The following is a 19,777-nucleotide window of genomic DNA, read 5'->3' as shown; positions in this document are numbered from 1 at the left end:
CTGTCTCCCGGGTCTCTAGAGGAGCCCAGGAAGGAGGCTCGGCTAGTGCCGGCGGGCCAGGGTCTGCCGGGACGCGGCTGCGGCAATCGTTAGCGGGTCATGTCGGCCGCCCAGGGCTGGGACAGGAACCGCCGGAGGGGAGGAGGCGCCGCGGGCAGTGGCAGCGGCGGCGGAGGTAGCGGGGCCGGCGGGGGCAGTGGGGGCAGCGGGGGTCGGGGGACTGGCCAGCTCAACCGCTTCGTGCAACTCTCCGGGCGGCCGCACCTGCCAGGTGAGTCGTGGGACGTGGTCCTGACTGCTTGCGCACGGGGCGGGAAGGTGACTGCTACCTTTTCTTTTATCTTTGGCTTTCTTTCCCTTGGGAGGAGGAAAGGCAGGCCCCACGCATAGCTCAGGGACTGGGGCTTAGAGAAAAGGAAAGGTGTCTTTGAGGTCAGGAGGGAAAAGGAGGAGCACAGCGAAAAAAAGTATTTTTGCTCTCTTGGAAGCTCTGTGTAGAGAGTTGTGTTTTCAAAGGAGAGGCCACTGTCTCATTGACATTCCCAAATGTTTCGCTTACTCGGTTCCCAGTCTCGTCCTCTTCCGCAGTTTGATCTTGTAAACGAAAGACATTGGCGCCTACCAGTGGAAATTAAAAGGGCGCTGAATTGAGGAGAGAAGAGGGTAGAGCATTCCAAAGAGTGATTTTTGTAAAAACCATCCCGAGTTAGAGTTAGGCATTCTGAAACAAGAAAGGAGGATTGGGGTGGGGGATTGCTGGGAGGTGGCTGAAACAGAGCCAAGAGAATTAGGGGAAACTAGTTGAATGAGTAATATTTTGGAATATTCAGAGACAGAATGGATAGTGTGTCTGGATTTTAAGGAGAGAAAATGAAGATCGAGAATGTATTTAATGACAAAATTATGCTCTACGACATAAAAACAGCTGGTTGAGAATTGGAAAAATGTACCCAATGTGATTATTTCACGTTTTGGCCTACAATTCCCTATCCTCGAGTTCAGATGCCTTAAAAAACAAAGACAAATCAAATCGATATGTGTGTGCAGACAATTGTAAAGAGCTACATTTGTAAGTGAATATTCAGTAGAATATTCAGTAGTAGAAGGAAGGTAGGGAAGTAAATATTGCACAGAATGTCACATATTAATTGGGCAAGCTTATTTTTATCATGAAGAGAACTATCTGGAATGATGTGTTAATCGTTCACCATGTTTTTTTGTGAATAATGTTGAACATTTTATCAGTGATACATTTGTTTAGCTGATGAGTTTTAAGAACATGATGGTTTTTGAATTGTGTTTACTACCGTGCCTTATATTTCTGAGAAGTCAAAAATTGTTATTTGATTAATTTGAAGGTAAATTAATTTTTCTTATGAAACAGTTGCTTATGTTTGTGATGAGGTTATTGACGTGTGCTAGAAATGCCCAATAACGCATTTGATGCGCTATTAAAATTAACATTGAAGCCGTTTTAAATAGTCAAATGTGTAATTTACCAGGATTTGGGTTTGAGAGGATAGTATCAGACTGGGTATTCTAGAATTGCTAAATATGTGATCTTCAACATGAAAAAGAACAACAAAAACGAAGTCTTTTTTTTCTTATCCCAAATTAATAGCAAAAACTTATATTTTTGTGTATTGACAGATTAGGAGATAAATCTCTTACCAAAGACCATCACCAGCTTGCTCTCTACTAATGCAATCTTTAGGTCTTTGACCTTAGATTAATTATACTATGGGCTTCATGTAGGCATTTCCAGGCTCCAACACACTGGTTGGTGCACTTGCTCACTGCCACCACCTGATGGCAGTGGAAGCCGTGATTTCTCATAAGGGGCTCCGTTGTGGAGCTATTATTTGTGCATTCCCTTAGCACACAAGGCCAAGAACAGCCGTTTGTCCAGAGATAAAGATAAACGTGTTTAAACTGAAAATTCATGCTGTGGGGTCATCAGCTTCTTCTTTCAGCTTTCTTCTTTCCTTGACTGGCACTTCATTCTTCCTTCCCCACGTAGGCAGCCTCCGTCTTTTCTTCACCCTCAGAATTGGGAACATCTGATATCTCAATATATACTGTGAAATTCTTTCACACCAATGCTTTATTTTCCTAAGTATTGCATTTTAAGCTTCCCCTTCCCCCCTTGATTGAACGGTTTTATTTTGAGATGTTTAAAAAGATTTTAGGTGATGGGGAAGGATAGAAATGTCTAGACATGTTTTATGGTTGACCCTGGAGGTGAAAAAAGAAATTAAGTTTTTGTAGCTAACGTTCTCTCTCTCGAACTCTAATCCCATTTTCCATTTTTCATCTTTTTCTACCAAGACTTACAGATACCGAGCGCCCACATCCCTTTCTTTCTTTTTGCACATCTCTATCCAGCCTTTAATGAAACAAAACAATCTGGTCCCCCTGGAGTGCGGTTTTCTCTCTCTTTCAGCGATAGCATCATTATCCATGCAGTTATGCAAATCTGAAACTTGGGCATCCTCCTTAACATTTTCCTCTCCCTTGCATTTCAGGTGTAATCAATCACCAAGTCCTGTTTTATTTCTGATCTAACTCCAGTCCAGATGCTGCTGCTATCATCCCTCACTTAGGTGTTCTGCAGTAGATTTCTAAGCAGTCTTCCTGCTTCTACTCTTGCCTGCAATTTTTTTTATTTTTTTATTTTTTTAACATTTTGGCTCCAGAGTCAAAGCTTTTTTTTTTTTTTTTTTACTTTTATTTATTTAAGTGTGTTTTTCCAGGACCCATCAGCTCTTTTCAATCTAGTTGTGGAGGGCACCCCTCAGCTCCAAATCCAGTTGTTGCTTTCAATCTAGTTGGGGGTTGGGCAGCGCAGCCCACCTTCCCGTGTGGGAATCGAACCGGCAACCTTGTTGTTAAGGGCACGCACTCTAACCACCTGAGCTAACAGACCACTTGTGCAATTCTTATAGCATACTGATCTTTTGCAAGCACAAATCTGTTCCTATCACTGCTTACAATCCTTTACTAGCTTTTTATTGCTCTTGGGATAAAGCAAAAATCCTTAACATGACCTGAAAGGCACTACATGGTCTGGCCCCCCTCATCTAGTTAATCCACCTCATATGGTCTTGCTCTTTGATCTTTTCCCGCCTCCTTAGACATATGGCCCGTCTGCCACAGGGCCATAGCATATGCTATCCCGTCATCAGGAACCCTCTTACTCCTCATTCTATTCTCTTTTTTTTTAAGCTTTGGATCTCAGCTTGATCACACTGTGTTTTTCAGGAAGCCTTCTCTGACCTTCTGATTTGTTCTCTTCTCCCTATACACACTCATAGCACCATGTGGTTTTCCTTGGTATACTTACCATTTGTGTGTGATTCCTTGATATGCACGATTTGATACTATTGAGATATATACCAGGGGTGCCAAAAAAAATGTATACAAGTGGACACTTTGGTCAACATTGCTCAAGCAGTAGTTCCCCGTAATCAGAAGTGTTTGGATGCTGATGGTAACCACTTTGAGCACCTCTTGTAATTGCAGAGTCAAACGTGACTTGTATTCATCTTTTGTTATCGGTATATATTGAGTATTACAATTTTAATAGCTTTTTCCTTTCTTAAAATGTGTATTTTTTTGGCACTACACACACACACACACACACACACACACACACTTCAAGTATATATGTATATACACATGTACTTATAAATGTACACATATATTTTTAAAATTGTAAATACGTTGGCATTATGTGTAAGTAAGTAGTTTCTTGTGGATTTGATTGATTAGTGTAGTTAAGTCCTCTACAGCTCTATTGACTCTGGACAAATGGATAAAAGCAAGTTCTTAAATATAAAAATAATGGACTAGACTCTGCCTCTATGGTGACAGCACAAATGATATTTTCTGAGACCTTATTTGAGCAGCTTCTTGAGTTTTTGCTGTCTTCTGAAATACAGTAGTGATTATCTGTTTGCCCCATAGGCCAAGAAATTTGTAGCTTCTTGGTCCTGGGTTTTTACTAATTCATAATCTCCATTCACAAAGTAAAGAACAGTGCTTTTTGTAGAGTAGGGGTGCAGAGGTGGAGCTCAGGGGCAAGGAGATCATGGGAATAAAGGAACCCAAGTTACTATTGTGATTTAACTATGTGAGTTTAATTAAATACTATGTACAGTATTAATTGGGAAAACAGGTGAAAAAAAACCATGGTTGCTAAGGTAGGAACTGGAAAATTGACAAAGAGGAGGGAAAATACAACAATTGGTAAAACTGGGTAAAAATAATATTGAAATCTTACTTAAAAATTTTAAATGCGATATATGTTCAAGATATAAAATTCAAATAGTACAAAGGAACATATGATAAAAGGCATATTGTCCTGCCTTTGACCCCAGCTAATTGGCTTCCTTCTCTACAAGCAACCAACTATAAATTTCCTGTGTATCCTTTCCAGAAAGATGTGGGGTGGTGGGGAGGGGGAGAAATGGTGGCATTTCTTTTGAATGGGCACTTAAAATGTTTACAGTCATGCTAATACAAATGATGATACAATGACTGTCCCTGTACATATATAATTTTGCACATGAGTGAGCCTGTCTTTAGAATAAATTCCTAGAAGTACAATTGTGGGGTCAAAGGATATATGTACTATTTAAATTTTGATAGCTACTGCCCTCCGCAAAGGTTGTACCAGTTTATGTTCTATCGGTTTTGGGAGTGCTGGTTTCCCATTCCCTTGGTAACAGAGTGGGTTATCAAACATTTTTAAATTGCCAATTTAATAGGTATATTATTATTCATCTTTTCAGTAGGTGTGAGAACCATATTTTTTTATTTATAGCAGCTGCTTATATTTTTTATTCATCTGGTTATATTTTTTGTTCATATCTCTGTTGGCATGTTTAATATGGTTTATAGGAACTCTGTTTTTAAGGAATTTGTTTTTCGTTTTTGATATGTGTTGCAGATATTTTTCGCAATTTGTTATTTGACCTTGTTTATGGTATATTTTTATGGCAGAAATTTAAAAAAATTTTTGTAGTTGTATGTTTTCTGTTACTTCAGCAGGGAGAATCTGTTTCTCTTCAATTTATCATATGAATAACCTCTTAGGTTTTTTTCTAGCTGATGTGCTATTTTACTTCTCTGCCTCACACCCAAACTGTTAGGAAAAATAGACTCTGTTGTTTTTTTAATAATTTTTTTCTCTCTTTAATCTTTTGCAGTCTCTCTTCTGCCTCTATTGTTCTACTCAAGTACTCTTGCTAAGTAACTTCATAATTGCTAAACCCTTTAGATATCTCTTAGTCTTCATCTTACCAAACTTCTCTAGATTTTGATTTTAACTACCTCCTCAGAAGAGCCTGGCAATACATACTGATTATTTTTAAAGGGTCTGTTTTTAAAGAGCTCTTTTTTATCCTTTTATCTCTTGAACTTCTCATTAGCTTTCCTTTATCTGCCCCTTAAAATTGGTATCCAAGACTGTATCTGTTTGTTTGTTTGTTTTTCTTTCTTACTCTTATAGTTTCCCTGGCTGATAGCATGATATCCTGACAACGCGCAATCTGTCTACAACCCAGACCTCTTTGTCTTGGCCTCTTTGCCAATGGCTATTAGACATTGCCATCCGACTGACTGATGAGTACCTTAAATTCAACATGTCCAAAAACAATTTCTTCATCATTCCTGCCAAACCTGCTCTCCCTTCTGTGCTTCTTATCCTGACTGATTTAATGTCTATCACATCAATTTAGTGACTCAACCCAGAAACCTGGGACTCACATTTGATTGTCCTTTTCCTCACCCCTTATCTAATTGATCACGAAGTCTTGTTGGTTTTTTCTCCTCACCCTAACTGTCCGGTTTCCCCTTTCTACCTCTCCAACCTCATCATTGACGCCTGTCATCTTATATTTCAGCTATACAGAAGTATTTGCAGTTAGTTGCCTTAAATTCTTGGAACAAGGTAGATTGGGAGAGATTAAAAACAACGCAATTTCATGCAATACTACACTGGGTCATGTTTCTGTACATACCATTTCTTCTTCCTAGAGTGCCATTCTCCAAATTGTCTTCTGAGACCCACCCAAGTATATTTTATATGGCTTTCTTCTAGTCTCTCTTTTAATGCAGATAGCTTACCTGTACTAAATAGTTACTATGTGTCTAACCCTAGCCAAGGTGTTTTACAAGCATTAATTTATTTAGTCCTCATTCTGAGGTAAGTAACTTTTTCATCCCCTTTTGTGATGAGGCACTGAGGCTTCCACAGAAGCTACATACCTTGCCCAGAGTTTACTAACAAATGTCGGCGTTAGGATTCAGCCCCAGTCTGTTAGACTTCAAAGCCTTGCTGTCCTGCCTCTTCTTGGTGCCACCACCTTCCATTGTATATACAAAGGATCACAGTACTTATCCTGAATTGCAAGTATTTGTTTTGAACTCACCTGCTTACTAACTACAGGCTTCTTAAAGGCAAAAATAATGTCTTACAATACAGAATGGGGAATAGAATCAACAATGTTGTAAAGATCATGTAAGGTGTCAGCTGGGCACTGGACTTATCAGGGGGATCACTTCATAGACCGTGTAGATGCCTGACCAACGTGCTGCACAACTGAAGCTGAAATAAAATAATGTTGTATGTCAACTATAAGAAAAAAATATGTAGATAGTCATGGGAGGTGGAGTATAGTAGCATAAGGAATACAGTCGATGGTATTGTAACAGGTATATAAGATGTCAGAGGGGTAATAGCTTGTGGGGGGTTATCACTTGGTGAGGGGTGTAAATGTCTAACTATTATGTTGCTTTGTGCACCTGAAACTAATAAAAAAAAATAATGTCTTACTCTCTGTCACCTTCTACAGAGACTAGAGCACTGCCCAGCTTACAGTAGGTTTTTCGTAAATGCTTATGAATGAGTTAGGAATTGTCAATGTCTCTAGTTATTCATGCAAGAGAGTTGACTTTTGGTGATTATATGTTACAAAAGTCTAAATACATTTTTTAACCTAGGAATTTAGGGCATACAGTTTTATATGGTTTTTCCAAATGCTTTTTTTTCAAGTACAATTTTATGTTGAGTGTTGTCAGAAATAGTTGTAGCATCCTTCCATCTGGGCCTTGATTCCACTCCCTCCTACCTTTTCAGTAAATTTACATTATTGTCCCTTCTCTGTCCTGTGTCTTAACGGTCTTAACTTCGCTCTCTCCATTGAATCATTCCTGTAGCTCAAGTTTGAGCTTGCTCAGGTTTGATCTCTTCTGATCTCTCCCCTTTCTGTTACTGTCAGTTCGGGAAAGCATCGACCACAGTTGCTGTCTTCATCGCCGGGCCTCCCCATCACGTCTTTGAAGTAGCTCTTGCTGAAGTCACAAATGGCTTATGTGTTGTCAAATCAAGTGGACGTTTTTCAGTCTCCGTCTTCCTTGATCGCTCTTCTTCTTTTTTTTTTTTTTTAATTTTTATTGGGTAACTGTGTTTTTTCCAGGAGCACCCACCATCCCACGGGGACTTGAAATGGCATCCTTGTTAAGAGCACGCGCTCTAACCAACTGAGTTATTCAGCCGCCCCAGATCTCTCTTCATTTTGAAGCATCCATTTCCCTTGGTTTCCCTGGCCTTGGGTCTGGTTTCCTTTTGATGTATCCGGCCTCTCGTGCTTAGTCTCTGTCAGCTCTTCCTCTTCTGCTAGGCCTTCGTGTATTGGCGTTCTTAAGTCTTGATCCTATGTCTCCGTCCTTCTTTTTTCAACTATTTTCAGTATCTTCTTCCAAATCCATGGTTTTTATTTTACAGTTCACTTGCAAATAAGACCACTTTATAACTTATGCCCACATATCTCTTGAAAGCCATATACTTGCTTTCTCCATTGTCTCCACTGTAACACCTCAAGTTCAGCATGTCATTTGTGACCTTTCTTTATTTTAAAAGGGGGCTATTAGTTTTAAACAGGGGAGTGAAGTGATGTGACTTGCATTTTTTTTTTTTTTTTTTTTTTTAGATTTTATTGAGGAAGGGAAACAGGATTTTATTGGGGAACAGTGTGTACTTCCAGGGCTTTTTTTTTTTTTTTTTTCAAGTCAAGTTGTCCTTTTCAATCTTAGTTGTGGAGGGTGCCATTCAGTTTCAAGTTGTTGTCCTTTCAGTCTTAATTGTGGAGGGCGCAGCTCAGCTCCAGGTCCAGTTGCCGTTGCTAGTTGCAGGTGGCGCAGCCCACCATCCCTTGCGGGAGTCGAGGACACGCTCCAACCAACTGAGCCATCCGGGAGGCAGCTCAGCTCAAGGTGCCGTGTTCACTCTTAGTTGCAGGGGGCGGAGCCCACCATCCCTTCCGGGCGTTGAGGAATCGAACTGGCAACCTTGTGGTTGAGAGCCCACTGGCCCATGTGGGAATCGAACTGGCAGCCTTTGGAGTTAGGAGCATGGAGCTCCAACCGCCTGAGCCACCGGGCCAGCCCGTGACTTGCATTTTTTAAAGCTCCCTCTAGCCGCTGGATGGAGAATAGATTGTGGGAAATGGAAAAAGTGAAGCATAAAGGCCGTTTAGATGACTATTGTGTGGCCTCCTAAAAGGGTGATGGTGGTGTGGACTAGGGTACAGTGGTGTAGGGGGTGAGAAGTGATTGAACATGAGGTGTATTTTGAATGTAGTGTTAACAGGATTTACTGTGAGATATGAAAGGAAGAGAGGAATCAGAATGATTCCTAAGTTTTTGACTTGAGCAACTTCAAGTCAAATGGATGGATGATGGTGTCATTAATTGAGATGGAACAGACTGGAAGAAGCAGGATTGTGGGCGGTCAGTCAGGAGTTCTGTTTTGTCTCTGTTAAACTTGAGATGCCTATTTGACCTCTAAGTAGAAAATATTGGGTAGGCAATCTTCAATATAAATCAAACTCAAAGGAGAGGTGGAGGCTCAAGATATGAAGTTTGGAATTATTAGCATATAGATGGTATTTGAAGCCAGTGGACTGGATGAGATCACCAAGGAAGGTTAAATAAAAATCAGGGCAGAAGACTATAACTCTTGAAGGTGAGAAGGAAAGGAGAAGCAAGCAAAAAAGTCAGTAAAATAGGAGGAAAACCAGGACTGCTTGGTTTCAGAGAGGCCATGAGAACATGTTTCATAAAGGAGGGCGAGCTTGTCAGATGTGCCTGAGAACTTGAGTAAGACAAGGTTCTAAAATGATGGACTCTGTACTACGATTACAATACGATAGGTTTTCATTGTGGGGATAGTAGGCTCAGTGGACTGGCCTAGGGCTCTATTAACTATAACATGGGAAAATATATCCAGAATTTCAAATCACAAACGGACATATAAATTTCGAATTTTAAAATGCAGTCTAATTTTTAATAGCCTGTATACTTTTTAAAATTTTCTCTTTCTTTTTTTTTTTTTTTAAGGAGGGCACAGCTCACAGTGGCCCATGTAGGGAGCGAACTGGCATGGGCCAGTAGGGAGAGTGGTTACCAGCACCACTCTCTAACCAACTGAGCTAACCGGCCACCCCGCCTGTATATTTTTTAAGGTTCACTTTGTTTATTCTCCGTGAACAATTTTTGAAGCCATTCTTTGGTGTTTTTAACGCCCAGATCATTAGACTGTTACCAATATCTATACTGGGCGAGCTTGTAGAACACATAAAAGTTATGCTACTTAAATATGTAAATATGATTTCCTTTTATTGAACTCATCCTTCCCTACCCCTCATATTTTTTAAATTAATTTTTTAAACTGAAGAACACTAAATAAACATGGTAAAATCAAATAGTATACAAGGGGGACAAAATCTCCCCTCTACCCTACTAAATCCCTAGTTCTCTATTCTCTCCCAGATGTATCATCTGTTAGAATTTCTGGTGTATCTTTCTAGAAATAGAATTTGTATATATATGCGTGTAGGTATATGTTATCTTTAATTTTGAACAAATTAGAGTACAACACAAAGTATTCTTTCTATACCTGTCCTTTTTATTTTCTTTCCTAAAAATATATTTGGGGGTTGTCCTATATTAGCACATTTAGATTGATCTGATTCTTCTTCATGGCTGAAAGTATTACGTTGTATGGACGTACAATAATGTACTAGCCGCACAAATGATAGTTTAGATTGTTTCTGGTCCTCTGTTTAAAAACATTGCTGCAACACCTAGTGATAAATATTGCCAACTTACCCTTTAATATCTGTGTTTTTAAAGTTTTCTTCAAGTTATGGAACTTAAAAACTTCCACTTGGATTTATCTTTTTATTTTACTCAACTTTCCCATCCAGCTAGTCTTTAAAGTCCTTCTGTTTTATCACCATAGAAATATGATTAGCTAGGCACTTTTACAAACTTTATCTCATAACCCTGTGAGGAGGAGGTACTGTTATTGTCCCCTTTTCATAGAGAAGGAAGCTGAGGCCCAGAGGATATGATCTTGTCCAAGACCATACATACAGCTAGCCCGGGGCAGAGCCAGGATCTGGACCCCGGCAGTGTGGTTCCAACGTCCCTGCTTGTCACCCCTGTGCTGCCTGGTCTCCCCAATTCTTTCTGGGACTGCTGGCATTCAGGCCTTCATGGCCTTCAGCTGGGCTATCCTGCTAATGTTTTTGTCATTCCCTTTCCTATTCCAGCCTATATACTATAACAAGATTAATCTTCTTTAAGCACAGCTATGATTTTACTTCCCAGATCAAAAGTGGCTTCCTGCTGCATTTAGAATCCAGCCCAATCACATGCTCTTCCCTTTTATATTTGCGATACTGTCAGCGAATTTACTCTAAGCTTTCCCTCAGATGTGATCATTGAGCTGTCTATCAGACCAGATAGTGAGTTGAATGGTGTTTTTTTAAGGGTTCTCTTTTTATCCACAGTAGCTCCTGCCATATGGTTTCAACAAACTGTGAACTCAGTTAATGTAAATCAGATGTGTAATTGATCAGACGCTAACCACAAACGTCTTGGTGTCACATAAAACAAATTCCTTAGAACACACCAACCTGATGCAGGAATGTGAAACTTCCTGTTTTTTTCCCCCTTTCTTCCACCTCCACCCCCCCCACTCAGGTTCAAGCCCTTGTTTCTCAGTCTAGTTGTGTAGGACACAGCTCCCTGGCCCATGCTGGTATTACTAGCCTTGTGCTTCCCCCCAGCTGAGGCTGTCAGTCGCCAGTCATCAGTCAGCTGCTCACAGCAGCTCTTGGCAGCTCTCGCCGGCTGCCGGCCACTCACGATGGCTGCCGGCCACTCATGCTGTCCGCTCCTGGCAGCACATGGTAGCCCATGGCAGCATAGCATGCCACGACAGCCCCAAGCAGCTCTTGCTGAGCTCCGGCACCTCACTGCAGCCCAGCTCCAGGGAGAGCCGTTGTTTACAATCTTAGCTGTAGAGGGTGCAGTTCACTGGCCCATGTGGGAATCGAACCGTGGACATCAGCCTTAGGAGCAGGGCGCTCCCACCACCTGAGCCACAGGGCTGGCCCAGGAATATGAAATTTCTCATGTGCACCCCAAACTGGGTGCTTTAGAAAGAGGTAATATATTTAGCTTCAAATACACATGCATATACAAAACAAAATATTGAGAAACACTTTCAGGGAGAGAAAAAACTTCTGAAAGCTACATCAAATTTTTTTCTGCTAAGTTATAATTTTAAGTTCAACACTTATCTCTGCATTTATAGAAAAAAATGCTTCCATGCAAATGTTCCTGTGGAATGTTATCCTTTGACAGTTTTATTTCCGAGTAAAGAATAGCTCTTCTTTCTGAATATAATGCTTCATGCAGATGTCTTACTAGAAATCATATCTACTTTGGCAGTATTCATATCTGACATTTTTTAGTTTTGCATTTAAGATATTCTTACTGGCTGTCTGCTTCATAACAGAATTGTTGTTGATTTTCAGAATAGCTTGTTTTTTAAATATTAGGCTTTTTAAACAATTTTTAAAATATCAGACTTTAAAAATTTGTGATTTAGTGAATATTTTGTTGCTTTTTGCCAGATTTAGTCCAACACAGGCTTTTTATTGCCTTAGGTCAAGTCTAGTTGGTTTCTTGGAAGACATTGCATTCGCCAACAGAAAATGGTGACGAGAGAGGGGAAGTGAGTCCATAAAGACCAGTTGTGTTTTCACTTGCGAAATTGACTATTTTTTCTAATTTTAATCAAGGAACAAAATGAGTAGTAAAGGAAATAAATGACATTTCTGGATACAAGGATTTAACTAACTGAATTTGAGGATTTCCTTCTGCTGAGGCTTAGTTTTACTTGTAGAAATAGGGAGGGTTCTGTGTCTCTATAGAGCTACCATCTTTGGTGCTCCTTAAAAGGAGGGAGTTTGCAAAATTTCAGTACATCAGACATTGTCAAAATATATTGATTTAAAAATCTGTTTTTCATATTTAGTCTCCTAAATCTACGTTCACCCAATACATAGTCTTTTTCTCTCTCAAGGATGTTTTTAAGGAGAGAGGTTATTCTCTGGATACTCAGAGTGCAAGAAATCCAGGAGTAAGAAAAGACGAAATAATGTGGTCTGACTCGTCAGTGGATTGTTACTGTAAGTTTTTATGTCAGTATAGTTAGGATATAGCATTTAGTTGTTAGTAAAGAAACTGAGTAGATTATTTTCTAGGGTTGTAGGAGGTATTCTATGCTCATTCTTTTAAAAAATAAAGTTTTGCTGGAGATAAAAAGGGGGGAGGTGATATTGAATTAAGAAAAACAGATCCTCTAGCTATAGTTTACATTTTAAGACAAACACATTGACACAGATCCACATCGAGTACAAATGCATGCAGTCTTTTTTAAAATCTTAAACACAGAAAACAACCCAGAAGCAGTAAAAAAAAAAAAAGTTTTAAAATTAATTTTTTATCTTTTTCCTTTTTCCCTGCTTCTAAAACTCCATAGAATCATAAAATGTAAAAATTGAAAAGACCTTGGAAGTCATCTTGCCCTGTCTTCTACCCAGTGTGGGAATCCTTTCCACAATAGCTCTAATCTTTTTTTTAAAAACCTGCATTTTAAAGAGGTCTACTTAATTTCAATTTCTTAGATTAATGGGCCACCTTTAATTACTTTTGGAAGAGAACTGTCAAATTATTTGTTGTCTCTAATTATTACAAAGAGTTGTCATAAATTCAGCTGTGACTTCTGTGACTTTCTCCCAGTTTTGTCTGGCAGAATATGGAATAAATCCATGTCTTACATTTAACAGCTCTTTCCAAAACAATAACAACATTCTTGGTCTAAATTCTTTTTTTATTTTTTAATCTGGGGTCCGTCAATTCATGAGTCTGTGGCTGGTCTCCAGGGGATTGTATCATATGTAAAATTGTGAGTATATGTGCATTTTTCTGGGGAGAGCCAATAATTTTAATTAGTCTCAATGGAACCTGATTCCCCTCCAGAGTTAGTATGCTAGACTTACTGGGATGGACCTGGTAATCTACTTTCTGTTTTTTAAATTATTATTATTTTTAATAAGCTTGAAATGCACCAGCTAGTCCAGCATTTTCAGAATCATTGCACTAGGTAAGTTCTAAGATTCTTGGAACATACCTGATTCCATTGAGAATTATAGAATTTTTAGAGCTTTAGAGACCATCTGGTATGCATATAATTTATAGTGTATTTATAATTAATTCTTCCTATCAAAAGACTAAACTGGTGCAAAAAAGCGGGGTTTTATTTGAAAATTTATTTCAAAGTCTTGACTGCTATTTATAAACATTAAGAATGTGATGGTGTTATTTTAAACCAGGAGCGTTCCCAGGATTTTTGTTTGTTGGATTCAGATTTAATATTTTAATCTAACACAGATTTATGAATTATAATCCATCTTGATTAATTTTTAATCTGTAAAAATTTTAGCCTATTTAAAAAATATTTCTAAGGAAGGAGAATATAGCTTAGAATTCAGTCATTTGTGAACACTGGTTTCAAATATCACATCTACATTTTGGAATAGTTTGAGCCTAATATAACAACTCCTGTGATTCCTCTGAAAACTCCTCAACCAACAAGCTGTTTTTTCAGTAAAGTGATACTTGGACAACTAATAATATAAACCAAATGACAAAGAGCAGCTTAAGATTTGAAAATGCCTTTCAATGGGATATGATTACTTCACTTTTTTAGAAAGAAAGAAGTCTATGGTAGGCCTTTTTGCTACAAATGTCAGACGAGACAAGAGATTAAAATGAAAGAAAACAGAAAAATGAAACATGGCAGGGGAAATTAACGTATTTTATTGAACAACAGAAATGGCAAGCAACAGAGACGGTGAAAACCGGCAATTTTCATTCATTTACCGTTTATTCCCTTCTTGGGGCTAAAAATATTTGAGTTGGCTTATAAACAGATATATAAAAATAGAGTGTTTAAAACAAACAAACAAACAAACATGGGGTGTGGTTAAAAACTGAAGATATAACATCTGATGTCTGGAGGGCAAATACCGTGTATCTCTGAAAATAAGACCTAGCCAGACAATCAGCTCCAATGCGTCTTTTGGAGCAAAAATTAATATAAGACCCAGTCTTATTTTTCTGTAATATAATACTGAGTCTTATGTTAATTTTTGCTCCAAAAGACACATTGGAGCTGATTGTCCTGCTAGGTCTTATTTTTGGGGAAACACTGTAGCTGCCTTTGTCTCAATATTGTGACTCTCTAAAGATACATTTCCTGTGTATATATTAGGGAAATATAGTAGAAACCAGTATGTAGTCAGTAGCTGCTCACATCCTAGCTTTTGAAGGCCCTGAAAAGAATCAGTGCGTGTTCAAGTTGCCGACACAGCAATTGTTCTTTTTTAAAAAAAAAAAAAATGAAGTGAAGTCCATATTTATTCAGATTTACTTAGTTTTTAACCTAACATCCTTTTTCTGTCCTGGGATCCCACTTAGGATACCACATTGCATTTAGTCATCATGTCTCTTTAGGCTTCTCTGTGATAGTTTCTGAGATTTTCCTTTTTTATTTATAAAAACAATTTTTTTCTATTTTTCAATTACAATTGACTTTATTATATTAGTTTCAGGTGAACAGCATAGTGGTTAAATATTTATATAAATTATAGAGTGATGTCCCCTCTGGCCCCATACAGTTATTACAATATTATTGACTATATTCCCTATGCTGTACTTTACATCCCCATGACTATTTTGTAACAGCCGATTTGTATTTCTTAATCCCTTCACCTTTTTCACCCAGCTCCCTCCCATCTGGTAACCATCAATTTGTTCTCTGTATCTATGAGTTTGTTTCTGTTTCAGCACAGTTGTGCTTAACCAGTTTTTGATTCCTAAAAACCTAAGGGATGGGAAGTATTAGTTATTCCAGCAATTGCAATGATTTACTGTGGTTTTTATTCTTAATAAAGTGGAAATATGATGGCATAATGGAAGATAATACCAGAGAGGAGAGCAGCTTCTTTGGGGGGTTGGGAAAGTACTTTTGGTTGAGAATCACTGCCTTCGTATTCATTCATTCATTCATTCATTCATTCATTCAGCAAGTATTTATCAAGTTCCTCTAGGAGACACACTTTTGCAGGTGCCAACTTGAATTGTGACTAAGTATTATTGTAGAGTGGTTAAGAGTGGTTTGGATCCAAATTGCATGGGTTTGAATCCCAGATTTTTCATTTGCTTAGTTAGTTAAGTGACGTTGGGCAAAGTACTTAATCTCTCTGTGTCTTAGTTTCCCCTTCTGTAAATCGGGAGTCATCATAGTATCTATCTCATAGAGTTGTAGTAAGGATTAAATGAGTTGTTGGAATAATATTGTTATTAAGGAATGCAGTTGTTTACACACACACAATGCCATGACTAATTAAGCCGTAACACAGTACAATACAGCACTGTAACTCATATTTGAGTTTGTATTGATTTATATACCACTTTGTTTTCAAACGGATTTGAGATAGACCTGAAGCTCTAAGGAACACTCTACCCCCAAGCAGCACAACAGCACTAAGATGTGGGTTCAGATATTGTTTTGAAACGCAAAAGGCAGAGGTTTTAAAATGAATGTATATAAATGCTAGCAATACATACTCAATGAACATTATTTCTCCTCTGTTTAAAAGAAAGTCCTCACGTAACAAGTGGGTCACTGGTAGCCCAAAGTGTGCCATTGTGCAAAACTTTTTAAACGCCTCTTTCCAGTAGGCACAGCCCTCTGGGTGCATCGGGGAGTGGAGTGCAGGCTGGGTTTAGCCCCCATCTCCACTTACCCACTTGGCCTGGAGCTGGCACAGTAAACAATCTGCACAACTGTGCAGTGGTTCTAAATACAGTATTAATTTGCTTCTCTTTTGAAATTCTTTATAGATACTGATTGTATAAGGCATTAGGACCATCACGTGGCATAGCCACCTAAGTCAGAATTCTTAGATCGTGTTCTTTATCAGTAGTTCTCATTATTAAAATGTTTATCATTATTTCAGATTTATCATTTTGGGTTTTTGTACATGCAACATACGAAGTTTATTTACAAAAGTATCAGGTAAAGTGAAATAGGCACTTGTATCAAGAGAAAAACTGACTAGAAGAAATGTTATCTTAAACACCTTGCAGTAACCTACTTGTAGCTGCATTTAACTGAGCTCTGTTGCTGTGAAGAATACAGCTCGTGCACAGATATGGATGAATGAGCTGTACTTTTTCAAGTATTCACTGAATACAACTATATACACATATGTCTTACATACACATATACATTAAACTTGAAAAAGATGTAATTGACCATCCCCAGATATACTTCCTTTTTGTTGATGTTTTGGAAGAGGTCGTTTAAAGAGAAGAATATGTGGTTCTGGCTCATGAATCGTAATGAACCCAGGCTCCTTCTCTCCTCTTCAGACATCAGACGGGTTTTGGGTAGTTGTTCGGTAAGTTCCCTGGGTAACATGATATGTCGGTACTCGTAGTGCTCATTGAAGTACTTGTCTGAGCAGTGGATCTGCTTGTGGGCCATCCTGCCGGTCGGTGGGCAGTGTGGAGGGGGAGCCAGGGAACAGGAAAAGTGGGCGCAGCAGACCAAACGTCCACATCTGGCCAAGGCAATGACTCAACTGCCCAGATTATCATTTTGAATGCAGTCTGCCCGTAGCAGCATAATCAGTTTTTCCCTTTCGGATTTATTTATTTAGTTTTTCGTACTTTTTACTTTCAAATATTGTAGATTCACATGCAATTGTAAGAAATAATACAGAGAGATCTATATTCCCATCATCCAGTTTCCCTGAATAATAACATCTTCTTACTTTTTTTTTTTAAAAGATTTTATTGGGGAAGGGGAACAGGACTTTATTGGGGAACAGTGTGTACTTCCAGGACTTTTTCCAAGTCAAGTTGATGTCCTTTGAGTCTTAGTTGTGGAGAGTGCCGTTCATCTTCAAGTTGTTGTCCTTTCAGTCTTAGTTGTGGGGGGCGTAGCTCAGCTCCAGGTCCAGTTGCCATTGCTAGTTGCAGGGGCGCTGCCCACTATCCCTTGCGGGAGTCGAGGAACCGAACTGGCAACCTTGTGGTTGAAAGGATGTGCTCCAACCAACTGAGCCATCTGGGAGCTCAGCGGCAGCTCAGCTCAAGGTGCCGTGTTCAATCTTAGTTGCAGGGGGCAGAGCCCACCATCCGTTGCGGGACTCGAGGAGTTGAACCGGCAACCTTGTGGTTGAGAGCCCAGGGGCCCATGTGGGAATCGAACCGGCAGCCTTAGGAGTTAGGAGCACGGAGCTCCAACCGCCTGAGCCACCGGGCCGGCCCTTCATCTTGTTACTATTGTACAATAAACATAACCGGGAAAGCCATCCACTGACCGTACTCAGATTTCATTAGTTTTATAAGCACTCGTGTGTGTGTGTGTGTGTGTGTGTGTGTGTGTGTGTATTGAGTTCTATACAATGTTATCGGGTGTAGATTTGTGTGACCAACTCATCAAGATATAGAGCAGATCCATCCCAAGGCTCCCTACTGTTACCTGATAGCCACAGCCTGGCAACCCTAATCTGTTCTCCATCTCTATGCTTTTGTCATTGGAAGAATGTTATGTATATGGAATCATACAGTATGTGACCTTTGTCGTTGGCTTTTTTCATTCAGCATAATTCTCTCAAGAGCCATCCAAGTTGTTGCACATATCAGTAGTTCATGGGTACTGAGTAGTGAGTACACCATGGTACCAGTTTGTTCAACCATTCATTCATTGGAAGGTTTCCAGGTTTGGCCTGTTAAGAGTGAAGCTTCTGTGAACATTTGTGTACAGGTTTTTGTGTGAGTATAAGTTTCTTTTTTTCCCTGTTTGCTCAGTATTACATTTCATCAAATGCTTTTTCTGCATTTATTGAGGTGATCATATGGTTTTTCTCCTTATTCTGTTAATGTGAACTATACTGATTTTTGAATGTTAAGTCAGCCTTACATTCTTGGAATAAATTTCACTTGGTCATGATGTATTCTTCTTTTCAAATAACTTCGATTTGGTAGTATTTTGTTTAGGATTTTTGTGCCTATGTCTATAAGGGATATTGACCTGTAATTATTTTTAATGTCTTTACCAGATTTTTATATCAGGGTTCTACTAGCCTCAAAAATGAGTTTCTCTATTTTCTGAAAATGTTTGTGTAGGATAGGTATTATATCATCCTTAAATGTTTGGAGTGAAGCTGTCTAGTATTTTTAATTTTTTTATACAATGCGTAAATTTTCTATTGAGATCTGTATTCATCCCTTTCTGTATCATTCTTCTGAACAAGACAAAGACTTTACCATTCATCGGCCTTCCCTTCGCCCAACCCTTCTTCTTACCCTCGCAGTTATTTCTGTTGATATCATCTGAGATTGTTATTTTGAATGTTAGGTGTGGTTTTTTCCCCCATTCGGTACTTACTTAAATTTAAAGGCTTTACTTGTTTCTCTGCTTATACTTTTGTACCCTGTTTATTATTCTTGGATTATTTTTCTTTGTTCTGGATGTATATCTTGGAGCAAGTCTTTCATCAGACATCTGATGATACCAAATTTTTGTCCTTGTACATTCCAAATGTCTTAATTCTACTGTCACTCTTGAGAGTTTGAGTAGATACAGAATTCTAGGCTTAAAAGAGCTCTGAGAATATCCACTAAGTATATCCAGTTGTCCCAGGACCATCTGTTGCAAAGACTATTCTTTCCCCATTGTATGGTCTTGTCCCTCTCGTCAAAGGTAAATTGACCCTAGATATATGAGTTTATTTGTGGACTCTCAGTTCTATTCCATTGACCTACGTGTCGATCTTTGTGCTAGTATTACACTGTTATGAATACTGTATCTTTGTACTACGTTTTGATATCAGGAAGTGTGAGTCTTCCAATTTAGTTCTTTTTCAAGACTGTTTTGATTGGCTGGGTTCCTTGCATTTCCATATGAAGTTTAGGACTGGCTTGTCCATTTCTACAAGAAAAGAAGTTGCAATTTTGATAGAGCTTGCTCAATTCTCTTTCATTTTTATCTTTTAAAAATGTTTTCCACTTCTTTTTCCTTCTGTACTGTATTCTGGTGAATTTCTTGGCTCGATCTTTCAGGTCACTAATTTAATTTGCTCATTAACTGTATTTTTTCAGTCCTTAATTAGGTTTTTTAGTTCAGTGATCAAAATTTAATTTCCAAGAGTTCCAGTTGATTTCTTTTTAAATAAGTGTTATCTTGCACATCTCTGAGGATATTAATTGTACTTGATCAAAGGTCTTATTCTATTTAGTTTAACTTTCTTTGGGTGTGAGTTGTGTTTGTTGAACGAAT

General features: G+C 38.7%; 1 protein-coding gene and 1 pseudogene across 4 annotated transcripts in view; one reads left to right on the top strand and one right to left on the bottom strand.

Annotated features, from left to right (window-relative positions):
* The window catches only part of KLHDC10 (kelch domain containing 10), a 50,788-nt gene continuing 31,011 nt past the window's right edge, over window positions 1–19,777 (top strand). Inside the window, exon 1 of one of the 4 annotated variants that reach the window (XM_019751272.3) lies at window positions 1–271. In XM_019751272.3, coding sequence (XP_019606831.1) covers window positions 100–271 — 172 coding nt within the window. In that variant the 5' untranslated portion in view covers window positions 1–99. The remainder of the gene's footprint in view (window positions 272–19,777) is intronic. The other 3 variants (XM_019751286.3, XM_019751277.3, XM_074315609.2) reach the window with 3 other exon arrangements.
* LOC109457991 (cyclin-dependent kinases regulatory subunit 2 pseudogene) lies at window positions 16,719–17,344 on the bottom strand (annotated as a pseudogene).

Source organism: Rhinolophus sinicus, chromosome 8, assembly GCF_057876585.1.
Source record: "Rhinolophus sinicus isolate RSI-liver-muscle chromosome 8, RSI-T2T, whole genome shotgun sequence".
Taxonomy (NCBI): domain Eukaryota; kingdom Metazoa; phylum Chordata; class Mammalia; order Chiroptera; family Rhinolophidae; genus Rhinolophus; species Rhinolophus sinicus.
The sequence above is the reverse complement of the archived record's forward strand: the minus strand, read 5'-3'. Positions and strand labels throughout refer to the sequence as shown.